Genomic DNA, 14,143 nt, shown 5'->3' with positions numbered 1-14,143 from the left:
ACGAAGGAGGCCTGAAGCTCAGAGGCCAGACGGGACGGCCCGGCCCTGCCAGTGGCAGCTGCGTGTCCTTGGACAAGCTGCTCCCCCTTATCTGACATTCAGCGGCTTCCCGCTGCATGGAGACCAACCCCCCCACCCCACGAAGGCCCATCTCCCACCGCTGTTCCTTGGCCGCCGTGGTCTGGCCACACTGGCCTCCTTTTCGTTCCTTCAACAAACTGACCTCACGCCAGGCCAGAGGCCTGTGCACTTGCTGTTCCCTCTGTCAGAACACCGTTCCCTGCATCAGAACACTGTTCCCCAGATCTTCTCCTTGCTGGCTCCTTTCCATGTCACTGTCACCTCCTTGGAAAGGGCATCTCTGACCACTCCCTGGGTTGCCGGGTGCCACCCCCATCACTCCCCAGCTCATCACCCTGCATCTTTCTTCTTTCATAGCACTTAATGCTCTATGAAATCATTTATTTCTTGATTTGTTTCTGTCCTTCTCTCTCACCAGATTCTAAGCTCCGTGAGGGCAGGGCTTTGTCTAGATGTTGTCCAATTCTGTCTCCCCGAAACTGTCATGGGCTGAATTGTACCCCCGTGCCAAATCCATACACTGTAGGCCTAAATCCCCAATGCCTCAGAAAGCGACTCTATTTGGAGACAGTTTATGCGCAGATGTAATTACTTAGGATGAGGTCATGAGAGCGGGCCCTAATCCCACATAACTGGTATCATCATAAAAAGGGGAAATTCAGAGACAGACACACAAAAGGGAACACTGTGTGAAGATGAAGGCAGATATTGGGGTGATGCTTCTACAGGCCAGTGAAGGCCAAACTGCCGGCAGACCAGCAGAAGCCAGGTGAGGGGCGTGGAACAGACCGGCAGCAAGAACCAATCCTGCCCACACCCTGGTGTCGGGCTTCCAGCCTCCAGAACTATGAGGGATCACATTTCTGTTGTGGGAGCCACCCAGGCTGTAGCATTTGGTCACAGCAGCCCTAGGGAAGTAACACAAGCCTTTAACACATAGTAGATGCTCAATAAAATCTGCTGCATGACTATAGTGATGAACAGTGAATAGCTCCTAGGGAGCAGCCCCATTCACAGAGACAGGAACCTGGCTGTCCCTGGCGGACAAAGGGACAAGCTTCCCTGAACCTCAGCTTCCTCACCAGGGCACTGGGAATAACAATTCTACTCCTTCATGAGTTGTCGTTAGGAGTCAATGTGACCACTCCTGCAGAGAACAGGAGCCCTGGTAAGCCCCCAGCAAACACTAGCTGTGTCTTAGTGGCACATCACGGACACTTCCAGGACAACTGCAGCCGGGCAAAGGGCCCAACTGGTCTGGGGACGAGGTACACAGGGAACATGCTCCCGAGGCTTGGCTAGTCTGTAATTAGCTCTTGGAGGCAGGGGGCTGGAGGGGGTCAGGGCAGCAACAGCTGAAAGGTAAGTAGCAAACGTGTCAGATGACCACTTCCCGTCGCTGTGGGGTCAGAGCTCCAAGAAGAAAGGGGAGCAGAGGAGCCTTTGAGACTCCAGTCTAACTGATGGAAACACAGGGCAGCCTGGAGGTTGCAAACCAATCCTGTGAATTTTAAGCCAACTGAGAAGCAAGGAAAGATTCTTAGAAGTCTCCCCGCAGCCACAGAAGCCTTCCGGTGAGGACAGGGTGAGGCCACAGCTCTGAGCCCCAGCCCGCGAGAACACGCCGCGTATGGTAGCTGGGAAGTGGGCAGGTCTGCAATGACCTGGCAGGTGCCAAGTGCACGGGGGGTAAATGATGGGCACTCTTCCCAGGGAAGGAATGACAGCAGTTGTCCTGTATCAAACACTCTGTGCCAGGCACCATGCCCAAGGCTCTGTGGAATTCGGCACATTAAATCTCCACCAAAAACCAGAAAGTTGTTATTATGTTGCTTGATCAGCGAGGAGACTGGGGCTCAGAAGGGTTTGGAGGACCCTGGTAAGAGGAGCGGTGGAACTTGAACCCAGGTCTCGCCAACTGCCAGCCTGCACCCTCAGCCACTGCATGTCCCCCATGACCCTAGCATCTGTTCTGGATTATGCCACGTATGTCACCACTTCCCACCGCCTCTTGAGAAGCAGGAGGACTATAATTATCACTGTCCCTGTTCCTGCCACGAGAACCCTGAAGCTCAGCAGGCCCAAAGCCACCTCGCAGCCAAGTATGAGGATCTGGGCCCAAGTCTGCCCCCGACCCCACCCCGGCCTAAAGTGCTGGGACCCCCTCTCAAGTCAGTCCTGTGAGCCTTAGGACGGTCCCTCCACGGGGTTTGCGAAGGGGCTGGGCCAGCACTGATGAGCCGTGCTGGAGGGGAGCCGGGAGGACCTCCGGGAGGCAGTGGGGAACGGGGAGGCAGACAAGGCACCCCGGGGACCCTACCGTCATCCTGCTCGGCCTGCTCCTGATCGCCGCTGGCGTACGTGCGAAGGAATTCGGCGAAGGCTCCATCCCGGGCCAGCAGCTCCTGGTAGGAGCCCATCTCCGAGATCTTGCCACCGGTCATGACAATGATGACATCCACCTGGGGCAGGTAACTGATGCTGTGCGTGACCAGGAGCCGCGTCTGTGGGCAGAGTGGGGACCAGTGGGTCAGTGCCCGGGTGACACAGGAAATGCCCTGACACCTAGCCAGCCGAGCTCAAGTCTGAGTGCCTGGGATGCCCCGATCTGTGGGTGCCTTCATTCCACACTGGAACCAGGAACTGGGGGGCACTGGGGAGAGAAACAGGTCCCTGCCCCACACCCCACGGTCGGGACAAAGGACCAACAGAAGTACAACACGGTGCATGCTGGATGTCACACGACCAAAGGCTCTGTGCAACATTTCTGTCATTTTGGTCCCAAGGGGACAGGCGGAGGGTAGGGGGCTGCGACTTAAAACACGGGTGATGGGGAAGCTGATTTGCGAACAACAATCTGAAGGATGAGGGGTAGGCAGTGTGGATGACTCAAAGAATGAACCAGATACAAAACAATTCGCATGCAATGGCTTAATTCTTTAAAGTAACTCCCCCCCCCCCAAAAAAAAACCACTATGAAATTCATACGTGTATATGTATTTTATCCAATTAAGTCAGGGTTGGGAAGGACATTCATCACGCTGCCTGAGTTGGCAAACTTTTTCTTAAAGGGCCAAACGGTAAATATTTTCGGTTTTCTGGATGCTCTGGTCGCTATGGCAACTACTGGCTACCCTGCTGCAGTGGGAAAATGGCCATACGCAAGACAGAAGAAGATTAAAAAAAAAAAAAAAAGCTTTATTTATGCATAGACACTGACATTTAAATTCAATGCAATTCTCATTTCCGTAGGCCTCAAAGTACTATTTTTCTTTGGATTTTTTCCCAGTCACTTAAAAATGCAGATCTTTCTTAGCTCAAGGGTGATACAAAAACAAGCATCAAGCCAGACTGCTGGCCCCTTGCTCCCGAGACAAGAACTAGGGTGCATGCTGGGGATTTACCCCAAAGATTCAGATGCAATGAAACGCCGGGACACCTGCACCCCGATGTTTATAGCAGCAATGGCCACAATAGCCAAACTGTGGAAGGAGCCTCGGTGTCCATGGAAAGATGAATGAATGAAGGACATGTGGTCTATGTATACAATGGAATATTCCTCAGCCATTAGAAACGACAAATACCCACCATTTGCTTCCACGTGGATGGAACTGGAGGGTATTATGCTGAGTGAAGTGAGTCAGTCGGAGAAGGACAAACATTATATGGTCTCATTCATTTGGGGAATATAGATAATAGTGAAAGGGAATAAAGGGGAAAGGAGAGAAAATGAGTGGGAAATACCAGAGAGGGAGACAGAACATGAGAGACTCCTAACTCTGGGAAATGAACTAGGGGTGGTGGAAGGGGAGGTGGGCGGGGGTGGGGGTGACTGGGTGACGGGCACTGAGGGGGCCACTTGATGGGACGAGCACTGGGTGTTATGCTATATGTTGGCAAACTGAACTCCAATTAAAAAAAAAAAAAAACTAGGGTGCAGAAGGGAGGGCCACAAGCAGGGTGAGTGGCCAGCAGAGGGAGAAGCAGGCTCCCCGCTGAGCAAGGAGCCTGATGTGGGGCTCGAGCCCAGGACCCTGGGATCATGACCTGAGCCGAAGGCAGATGCTTTACCGGCTGAGTCACCCAGGTGCCACTAGTAACCAAAATTTCTTTAAAAATTAAAAAAAAATTTTTTTTGTTGTGTATGGGAATGCTTACAATAAGTTAAATAGCATGATGCCTACTACATACATACATATATATATGTATACACATACATAATATGAATAACCCTATTAAGCAACTTTGTTAAGACTCAAAAAAAATTGGAAAATCTCTGAGGTGAGACTATGCATAATTGCTTGTGATTTTCTTTTTCGTGTTTTTCTGAATCTCCTATATTTTCCCCACGGGCATGTGTGTTACTTCTTTTCTCCAGCAGGAAAAAAAAAAAAAAGAAGAAGAAGAAGAAAAAGAACCAGTGCTCCCTCCCAGCCACCATGTATCCCAGAAAAATAATAATCATCATATAGAGGAGAGGACCCATTTCCTGTCATTATAGTCTGTGGCAGCTTCCCTGCTCCCAAGGCTAGGCCCACGGCCACCTCGGCAGGGACGGGGTCGCTGCCTATTCAGAGGGGCTGGGATTTCCCTCTGCGAAGCCACCTCTATAATTAAGTCAGAGAGAGGGGCCTCCGTTGGCCAAGTGGAGAGAGGACTGCAAATCAGTGTCAAGGGCTTCCCCCTGTAAAGACAAGAGCAAGAAGGCTGTCCTGGGAAGGTATCCAAGGGAAGCGTTAGAAATATGCTCTAGGGACGCCTGGGTGGCTCAGCGGTTGAGCGTCTGCCTTTGGCTCAGGGCATAATCCGGGATCGAGTCCCGCATCGGGATGCCCGCAGGGAATCTGCTTCTCCCTCTGCCTCTGCCTCTCTCTGTGTCTCTCAGGAATAAATAAAATCTTAAAAAAAAAAAAAAAAAGTGTTCTAAAGTCCAATTAAAAAAAATCCTGGTAAGTGGGAAGTGAAGGATTCCCAAAGGGGACACATTCTGACTTAACCAAAGAGCAGGACAGCCAGACACCCGAGCCCTGCCTGTTAGGCAGGTACCTTATTCTTTAGCATCCCCTTGGGGCCAATCACATTTTCAAATATGTGTTTTCCCACATGAGCATCCACTGCTGACAGGGGATCATCGAAGAGGTAGATGTCAGAGTCACAGTACACGGCCCGCGCCAGGCTCACTCGCTGCTTCTGGCCCCCAGACAGGTTCACGCCCTGGGAAGAGACAAAGCAGAAGGGTGGGTTTCCTGGGGCCTTGACACATGCAGACGGGTAGAAGCAGGCCCAGGCTGGATGCCGCAGGCCCAGGCTGGCCACCCTGCGTGGCTATCTGCCTCCTCTTGTGTGAGCAGGAAGCCAAGGCATGAGGTCGTATCTGTGTGAATTGGGTTCAAGGCCCACCGTGGGGTCTTGGACACTCGACCCTAAAATAAGCAAAAGAGAAAACTGGAGCCCCCCGTGAGCTGCTGAGCAGACACCTGGCACAGAGCAGATATTGGGCAAAGGCTAGCTGGTGGCAGCAAATGATGGGGGGCTGCAAGGAAGGCAGCAGCACGCACAGTGATGATCCTACTGCGGCTGCTGCTGTTACAGGTGATAACAGCTAACACATTTGCGAGGCTGCTCTGCTCTCTCCGTCGCTGTGAAAGCACATAGAGCAGAGGCAGGCTGTACCCTGGGGGTGCCGAAACCCAGCCCCACTCACCGGCAGGAAGGGCACGCATTTCTAACTCCCACGGGGGTGCTCCACGGAGCACACAGCAGCACTGCCAGCCCTCCCTCCAGGAACAGATGACAGCCTGTCATCTCTGTATGTGGCCGGGGATGGACCGCCCACAAAGTGGACGGCCCACTGGTTAAGTGCCCAGTCTCTCCTGAGGGAGGCCTGCCCTCCCCAGGCACCGAGCTGGGGTCCTGGCAGTCACATTCTTTTGAATGGGCCCCCTGGCCACAACTCCCTGGTCTGCCCCCTGGCCGAGGGGCAGACACCAGACCCAAGCATATTCTCTCATTTTAGAGTCTGGTCCTGGGACCTACACAGGGACAGTTAGGAGTCTCCGCAAGTGGTAGAAACAGACACTTTGTATTAAAACAACAGCTAGCCCAGGCTCCTCTGCTAACTGAAAACCCAAAGAGCCCTGCTAATAGTTGTTTTTCTTTCCAAGGGGCTGTAGACGTCCCTCAGATAAAAGAAATCGCTCACCAACGAAGGAAGCTGGTGAAGCCACTGGCTTATAACTAAAGAGAGGCAGGAAAGCTCCTTGGTGCTCCTGTGGAACATTTGTACTCCCCACGCATACACCAGATAACCACCAGGGGTGTTGCAACAGGCAGGCCGAGCAAAGGAAAAAGCACATGCAAAGGCCCTGAGGTGGGAAAAAGCTAGGGCAAGTCACTCAGCCCCTCTATGCCTCTTCCTCCTTAACCATGAAATAGAAATGACAGTAAAGTCCATCTCATGGCCTTGCTGTAGGACGGAATGCATGTAAAATGCTTATGACACTGCCTGGCACACAGTAAATGCTCAGTAACTGTTAGCTACTCTAGTGTTCTTTTTACTACTATCCTTATTTTGAAAGAGACTGTGGACCTCTGACTCCAGGGGTACCCTGCCCCCTGTACAGCACCCTCTGTCATATGATTACTGCCAAGTGACTGTAAAGGTAGGGTGCACTTGCTGCTCCCGTATCTTTCTGTTCAATCAAATGAAAATGACGATATGCTTTAAGGGTCATCACGTGGTTTTGTTTTTCGTTTTTTTTGCGGGGGGGTTCTCTTGGGCTTCCGCTGCCACCATGAGAGCTCCCCCCCCTCTTCAGGGAAGAGCTACTGCCCCTTCAGCCTAAGCCCCAACAAGATGGGGTCTGGGGCAGACCCCAGCCAATCCCACAGGCTGGACCTGAGCACAGTGGGCTTGCCATGTGGAGTGGAGCTGGCTAGCTGAGCCCAGTGTGGGTCAGCCCCCCACAATCAACTCACACACACACTAATGGGAGAAGATTTTCTGGCTCACCAGTAATAGGAGCCATGCTGAAGCCGTACTGACCTTCTCACCAATCTCTGTCCGGTCCCCGCTGGGCAGGATTTCCAGATCTGGGAGGAGGGCACAGGCTTCAATCACAGCCTTATAATACCGTTCCTGTAGCTGGCGTCCAAAAAGGATGTTTTCTCGGAGAGAATCATTCTGAATCCAGGCCTGCTGGGGGACGTAGGCCACTGAGCCCTAGAAGGCAGCAAGACAGACAAGCCTTGGTGATCAAGATAGCAGCCAGCCCACCCACCCACCTGGAGAGCCCTACTTCCCAAGATATTTTCATCACACCCACTGTTCAAGCAAGGGGAAACTGAGTCATGGCAGACTCAGATGCCAGAGCTAGGATCAGACCTCATGCTGGGTCAGTCACGGACTCTAATATCAGGAATTCAGGAGTGGAAATTGGCACAGATGATAGTTCTGTGCTTAATAAGTATTCACTGAATGCTTCCAGCAGCCACTAAAACTCCTCCATCTCAAGAAAAAGACGACCCTGGGGCGCCTGGGTGGCTCATAGGCTCAGGTCAGGATCTCAGGGTCCTGGGATCGAGCCCCATGTTGGGCTCCCTGCTCAGCAGGAAGTCTGCTTCTCCCTTTCCCTCTAGCCCTCCTCCCTTACTCATGTACTCTTTTTCTCTCCCCCCCAGAAAAAATCTTAAAAAAAAGTAAGAAATCCCTGACAAAATAAAAAAATAATTTGATTATAGTTATGGTAAATGCTAAGAGAGAAAAATATATGCATCCTTCAAGACGTCTTTTAAAAAGGGAGACCTAGGGCAGCCCAGGTGGCTCAGGGCTTTAGCGCCGCCTTCAGCCCAGGGCCTGATCCTGGAGACCCGGATCGAGTCCCATGTCAGGCTCCCTGCAGGGAGCCTGCTTCTCCCTCTGCCTGTGTCTCTGCCTTTCTCAATCTCTCTCTCTCTCGGTGTCTCTCATGAATCAATGAATATATATTCATTATATATGTATATATATATTCATTATATATGTGTATACATATATATATAAAGGGAGACCTAGCTTGGGTCATCACAGAAGGATTGCTCAGGTAAATTTCCTTGATGAAATTTAAGCAAGGACATCAGTTTCAAAAATTGTCCATTTCCAAAGTTCAGTGTTCATTTCCACGTGATAAAGTGCCAAGAATGTCATTAGAATAAGGGCTAGGGGTGAGGGTATCTGTTTCACGTATTTTAGTAAGAAAGTTTTAAGTAATGATCAACAGGTGAGGATAAGCAGGTGTGACAAACGGGGTGGAAGAGCATAGCTGGTCAGAGGGAACAGCATGGGCAAAGGTCCAGAGATGAGAAGAACCTAGAACATTCAAGGAACAGGAAGGCAAGTACGACTGGAACATGGTGTGAGGGGGAAGACAGGTAGGAACGTGCAGGGGAGTGGGGGGCCAGCTCACACCAGGCCAGGGGTCCTGAGGGTCCTGATGGGGAGTGTGGGCTTTCCTGGAAGGGCCAGTAAAGATGCTTTTTTTTTTTTTTTTTTTAAGATTTTATTTATTTACTCATGAGAGACACAGAGAGAAGGCAGAGGCAGAGGGCGAAGCAGGCTTCTCACAGGGAGCCCGATGTGGGACTCGATCCCAGAACTCTAGGATCACACCCTGAGCTGAAGGCAGATGCTCAACCACTGAACCACTCAGGCATCCCAGTAAAGATTGTTACATAAGGGAATTCTAGGGGGATGAGGCTGGCAGTGGGATCCAGCTGTCCCAAATTTAACCTTCATTCTCAGATAAATATTTTTTTTTAATTTTTATTTATTTATGATAGTCACAGAGAGAGAGAGAGAGGCAGAGACACAGGCAGAGGGAGAAGCAGGCTCCATGCACCGGGAGCCCGACGTGGGATTCGATCCCGGGTCTCCAGGATCGCGCCCTGGGCCAAAGGCAGGCGCCAAACCGCTGCGCCACCCAGGGATCCCATTCTCATAAATATTTACTAGGCTAAACTGCTGACTCTAATGCCCTCACTTCAAAAGAGACCAAAATATCACAAAGTCCCACCAGAGGGCCCACAGGTAATTCAGACAAAAAAAAATATTCGGAGAAAATTAATATTTCTAGCATGCGCCTTTGCACGGTAAAATAACCAGTTAGAAATCTGTCAACCCATCGAACCAAATACTCGGGTACAACCTCAACTTCTAGACCTATTATTTTTGTATTTAAAGGCTTTTTTAATACTTTTACTTTAAAATGGCAATTCTCGACCAGGAGCAATTCTGCTCCCCAGGGGACATCTGACAACATCCAGACAACTCTCGGTTGTCCCAACTGGAGGCTGCTACCAGCATCTAGTGGATGGAGGTCAGGAACGCTGCTGAACACTCTACAGAAGCACAGCACGGCCCCCACAGAAGAAAATCATCCAGCCCGAAAGGTCAATAGAGCTGCAGTCGTGGGAACCCCATCAATGAAACAGAACACAATGCGGATGGTTTAGAGTCTTCTCCATCAACCTAGGTCACAGTGGTCATTAATCTTATTTTAGTAAACATGCACTTGAGAGCAGTGATAGGACATTTAAAATCACAGCTAAACGTCATTAGTTTAGATCCAACGATTATAAAGTGTACTTCTCTACCAATGCATACCAGGCTAAAGGGCCTCATATAAACGAAGGATTTCGCTCTGAAATAAAAACAACTACATAAACCAGCATTCCCAAGAGGAGACTTTCAGAGACATTATGCCAACAGTTGTTGAACAAATAATAAAGAGTATGGGCAAATATGTCTGGGACACACTGGGTGACCCAAAGTTAAATGGGTCTTCTTCACCTCACGGGACTTCTCAGAGCCTTTACTTTATTTTATTTTTTAATTTTTATTTATTTATGATAGTCACACAGAGAGAGAGAGAGAGAGAGGCAGAGACATAGGCAGAGGGAGAAGCAGGCTCCATGCACTGGGAGCCCGACGTGGGATTCGATCCCGGGTCTCCATGATCGCGCCCTGGGCCAAAGGCCGGCGCTAAACCGCTGCGCCACCCAGGGATCCCCGAGCCTTTACTTTATTAATGTTTACTTTAAGTCACCGAGAGGGAGGGAAGCGGAGTTTGCAGCATCTCCCAAGTTCGTGGGAGCCCAGAACTTTCTACCCTCCAAACGACTGCAAGAGGAGTTTGCTGTAGACCACGCTCCAGGAAATGCCGGTGTCAATAAAACTTTGAGGGAAGACTCTTACACCAGGCAAGGTCCTTCATGGGGCATAAGCTAAATGCACAAAGGGGTTCTTGACTTCCAATGAGACTAATCTGGTCAGTGAAGCAGCCTTTTAAACTCTCTCCTGAGAAGTATTCCAAACTTAGTTCAAAGTACTCTGTATATTTAAAAACCAATAAAAACTGTGAGTCCTTCTTTTAGTCCCATATTAAGAATCCCAGGAATGCTTAGGATTTAAAAAGTTTTCTTCAAGAGGATTCTCTAAAAAAAACAAAAACAAAAAAACAAAAAAACAAAAAACAAAACAAAAAGATACAAATAAACACTTTTACGTTTACGTTTTGCTACATTTATAAAAAGTGATACAGAGAGATGCATGTACAGAAAGAACAAGCCAGAAAGACTCATGCCACTAAGACCATGAGATGCACAGGGGGCCAGAGGCCAGGAGAGGGTGAGCGAGTGAGGGAGAGGACCAGGGAGCACCCATGTGTTTACTCGGTATTTATGGAGCACCTACTACTTGCTGGGCGCTATTCCCGGGGCTGGAATATGACAGGAAATTAGTGAGGCCAACTCTTGCCTTCTAGCAGGGCACGGGCAAGAGCAGAGAATGAGAGAGGAGGAGGGAGTCCTGGCTGCTCTTGCTTCTATCGAGGGGCTGTCGGGAAACAAAACCCAGCATCGCATTTGACCTTCCCCTCAGGCCGGCAGCCCCCCCCCCCCGGCCAGCTACCCCTCACCTGCCCAGTCCCCGTCCTACCTTGATAGCCACATGCCCCTCCACCTTGTCCATCTCCGCCAGGAGTGCCGAGAGCAGAGACGACTTTCCGCAGCCCACCTGGCCCACCACGGCCACCAAGGAACCTTCCGGAATGGAGAAGGTGATGCTGAAATGACACAGGTGCTCCGCGTCAGCCGCGCCCTCGCCCGAACAGGTGGCGGCCCACCGCGGCCGGATGCACCCAGCGTGGACAGAGGCGGGAGGCAGGTTTCCTCGCTCCGGCTCTGCTTTCCCACAGATGCTATTATGGCTTCAACATTTCAGTGGAAATACTGTCAGACGTTTGCTGTCACTGGCTTGGTCAATGCTGTGAATCTGTGGCACGGCCACACGCATCATGCTTTTGCTCTGGTGCGGAGGGGGGGACGGATGGCGGGGCCACCACAGAACACGAAGCCCAGGGAGGCAGCTCCTGGGACTGTCCAGGCGGGAATGGAGTATTTTTACAGGCTGAGGAGAGAAAAGGTGCGGATTGGGAAAGGTTTGGGGAGTTCAAGGGTGGGAGTGGGGTGGGTGACTGGAGCAAGAAGACAACAGAGATGAAGAGATGAGAGAAAAGCTAAAATTGAAGCAGGCAAGACTTAAGTTAGACATGAGAACTTCCCAAGCATGCAGGGGTTTTCAAGGGAGGTGTCAACAAAGATTCTTTTCTCTAGAGCGTTCGCTGCCCCCGCTCCCACGCAGGCCTGTTTCCTGAGTTAATACACAGCAACGATGTGGCCATCTGGTGAGGGAGTAACCATTAAGGGGTTTGGGGGATAAACTTAGCCCTGTGTTTCGGGGACTCCTATGGGGAAGCCTGACAGAGCCAGGGGGCAAGGCCTCCCCAGGTCAGAAAGCAGTAGAGAGGCACCTGACAAGTGGCCCGGGGAACTGGGGCAATTCCCTGGACGCTGTGTGCTGTGGGAAAATGAGGGCTGGGTGGGAAGAGAGGGGGACTCAGGCAGCCGAGGACCCTGGACAGGATGGAGAAGAGGCATGTGTCCTGGGAGCCAATCCCTGCTGACAAGCATTCCCTTCAGCAGATCCCAGCCTGCCTGCCACCCTCTGCAGCATCACGGCCTCAGACCCAGCCCCGCCAATCCGGGTGCGCTGTCTCTCCCAGCATGTGACTGGCTCAGGGAGGCGCACATGACCCAATGTGGACCAGTGAGACGTGGGGGGGGGGGCGGGTGTCTCCAGCCCTGGTAACAGGTACACTCCTAGCGGATGGGGGCCATTTGCCATCATGAAGGGAGAGGCAGCTTGACAGAGGGAGCAGCACGGAGGGAAACTGAAGAGAGACAAGATGGAGAGAACCCTGATGACACCGAGCCCCTGGATCACACTGTACCTGAGAGTGGCCTCACTCATGCAACCCAAAAATCTCCGTTTGTTGCCTATGCCTATCTGTGCAAGGCTTCTGTCATTTACAATCCAAAGGAACCCTCTGTGCCAGCACACTCGCACCTGCTCCTTCCTGCAGCCCAAGGGGAGACATCTGGACCTACTTCCCAGATGGGTAAACTGAGGCTCAGAAAGGCAAAGTGGCCTCTTCAGTGTCACAGAGTGTGGCTAGAATTCAAACCCATGTTTGGCCGGAGCTTTGTGGCTCTCTCGACATCCCGGCTTACCCGCTTAGCGTTGGAGGGTCGCTCCGGGCCCACGTGAACGTGGCATTCTTCACAGTGATGCTGTTGGCGCCCCCGCCTGAAAAGCACCAGCAACATGTCAGGCAGAGATGGAAGTCCTGAGACTGAGTGTGAGCAGGAGGCTCTCGCTTTTTTTATTTTTTCCCTAATCTTTGTTTAGCTCAGTGCCAGATGTGAGACACTTGCACTAGGCATTATCTAGTTACATCAGCCTCGGTTTCTAAAGAACCCCAACCAGACCCACAAAACAGAAGGAAACCACAACAGGGCTCTGCCCCGAATGACAGGAGGTTGCACCATCCAGATGCCCATCTGGCAGTGGTCGGGGGTGGGAGGGACCCCCCGGGGTTTCCTCAAGGCTCTTGGCTCCCTCACCCCATCTTGGGAGGATCAGGCAGCTGTGGGCGGCCCAGCAGGAGGCAAGGCCAGTGGGGAAGCAGCAGCTCTCTCCATCAGCCTACCCCCCCCGCCCCCCCCCCCCCCCCCCCCCCCCCCCCCCCCGGCCCCGGCCCTCACCACACCCTAGGCCCTTCCTTTATGTTCAAGCGGGGTCCAGGGCCAAAGTACCAAGTACCCAGATTGCAGGGCTGCCTCCTAACACCTCTCCCCGGATCCCCCTTCCCAGGCTCACATCACAGGAGGTCAGTCTTTCTGAAACACCATTCACAGACTGAAAAGGCAGGAGGTGGGGTATCACGGGGAGGATCAGGGCGGATCCGGGTGGGCAGGGCCCTAGGACAAAGCCAGCATTCTATCCACAACAGCCCTGGATTCTCAGATGCCGGCCCCTCTGTCCTCCGTCCGCATCTACTTCCCCCCTTCCTGTCCTTTGACCTCATGTCCCCCTTACTTGAAACAATAATTTCTAACTCTTCATTATGAGTCTCCTTAAAACCACCTAGAGATAAGATGGACGGGCTTTTAAGCTATCAGAGAAAGAAAAGACATCCTCCCCCCACCCCACACACACATCAAAGAAACAAAAACCCCCCAGCAAGAGGAAGTTACTGGTTAACCTAACCTCACCCTCCCTCCACCTATGCCCTGCACCCTGCCCCCTTGCAACAGAATGAGGAACAAATTGGAAGGTGCTATTTAAGTAATTTAAGAAAAGCCTCTTGAACCAGACAAGCTAGAAAACACCATACATGGCTGGGAGCTGCCAAGGTGGCCTCGTCAGGCACCCATAGAGTGTAGATAAACATCTCAAAAAGTCAACCTGTCTAAGAAGGGGGTGCTGAGGCCTGGACCGCACCAGGAAGCCTGGGGGTGGTTTCCAATAGGACCCCCGCAGGGAGCTGGGAGCTACTTTACGAACCTGAAACCTCCCTGGGCTGTCCCAAACTTTGGCCCCATGTTACACAGAGAAATGTGACCCAGGAGGAGATGGCACTGTACCATCTACAGGGTAGCGGGGGAGACCAGGTCCTTGGGACGG

The 14,143-nt window shown here is 51.7% G+C and overlaps 1 protein-coding gene across 2 annotated transcripts in view; it reads right to left on the bottom strand.

The window, feature by feature from the left end:
* The window catches only part of ABCC1 (ATP binding cassette subfamily C member 1 (ABCC1 blood group)), a 135,677-nt gene that overhangs the window by 31,255 nt on the left and 90,279 nt on the right, over positions 1–14,143 (bottom strand). For both annotated transcript variants that reach the window (XM_072835902.1, XM_072835903.1), the window contains exons 15-19: positions 12,688–12,763; positions 11,054–11,180; positions 7,127–7,303; positions 5,128–5,295; positions 2,402–2,585 (exon numbers count right to left, since the gene is read on the bottom strand). In XM_072835902.1, coding sequence (XP_072692003.1) covers positions 2,402–2,585; positions 5,128–5,295; positions 7,127–7,303; positions 11,054–11,180; positions 12,688–12,763 — 732 coding nt within the window. The remainder of the gene's footprint in view (positions 1–2,401; positions 2,586–5,127; positions 5,296–7,126; positions 7,304–11,053; positions 11,181–12,687; positions 12,764–14,143) is intronic.

Source organism: Canis lupus, chromosome 8 (genome assembly GCF_048164855.1).
Source record: "Canis lupus baileyi chromosome 8, mCanLup2.hap1, whole genome shotgun sequence".
NCBI classification, from domain to species: Eukaryota; Metazoa; Chordata; class Mammalia; order Carnivora; family Canidae; genus Canis; species Canis lupus.
The sequence above is the reverse complement of the archived record's forward strand: the minus strand, read 5'-3'. Positions and strand labels throughout refer to the sequence as shown.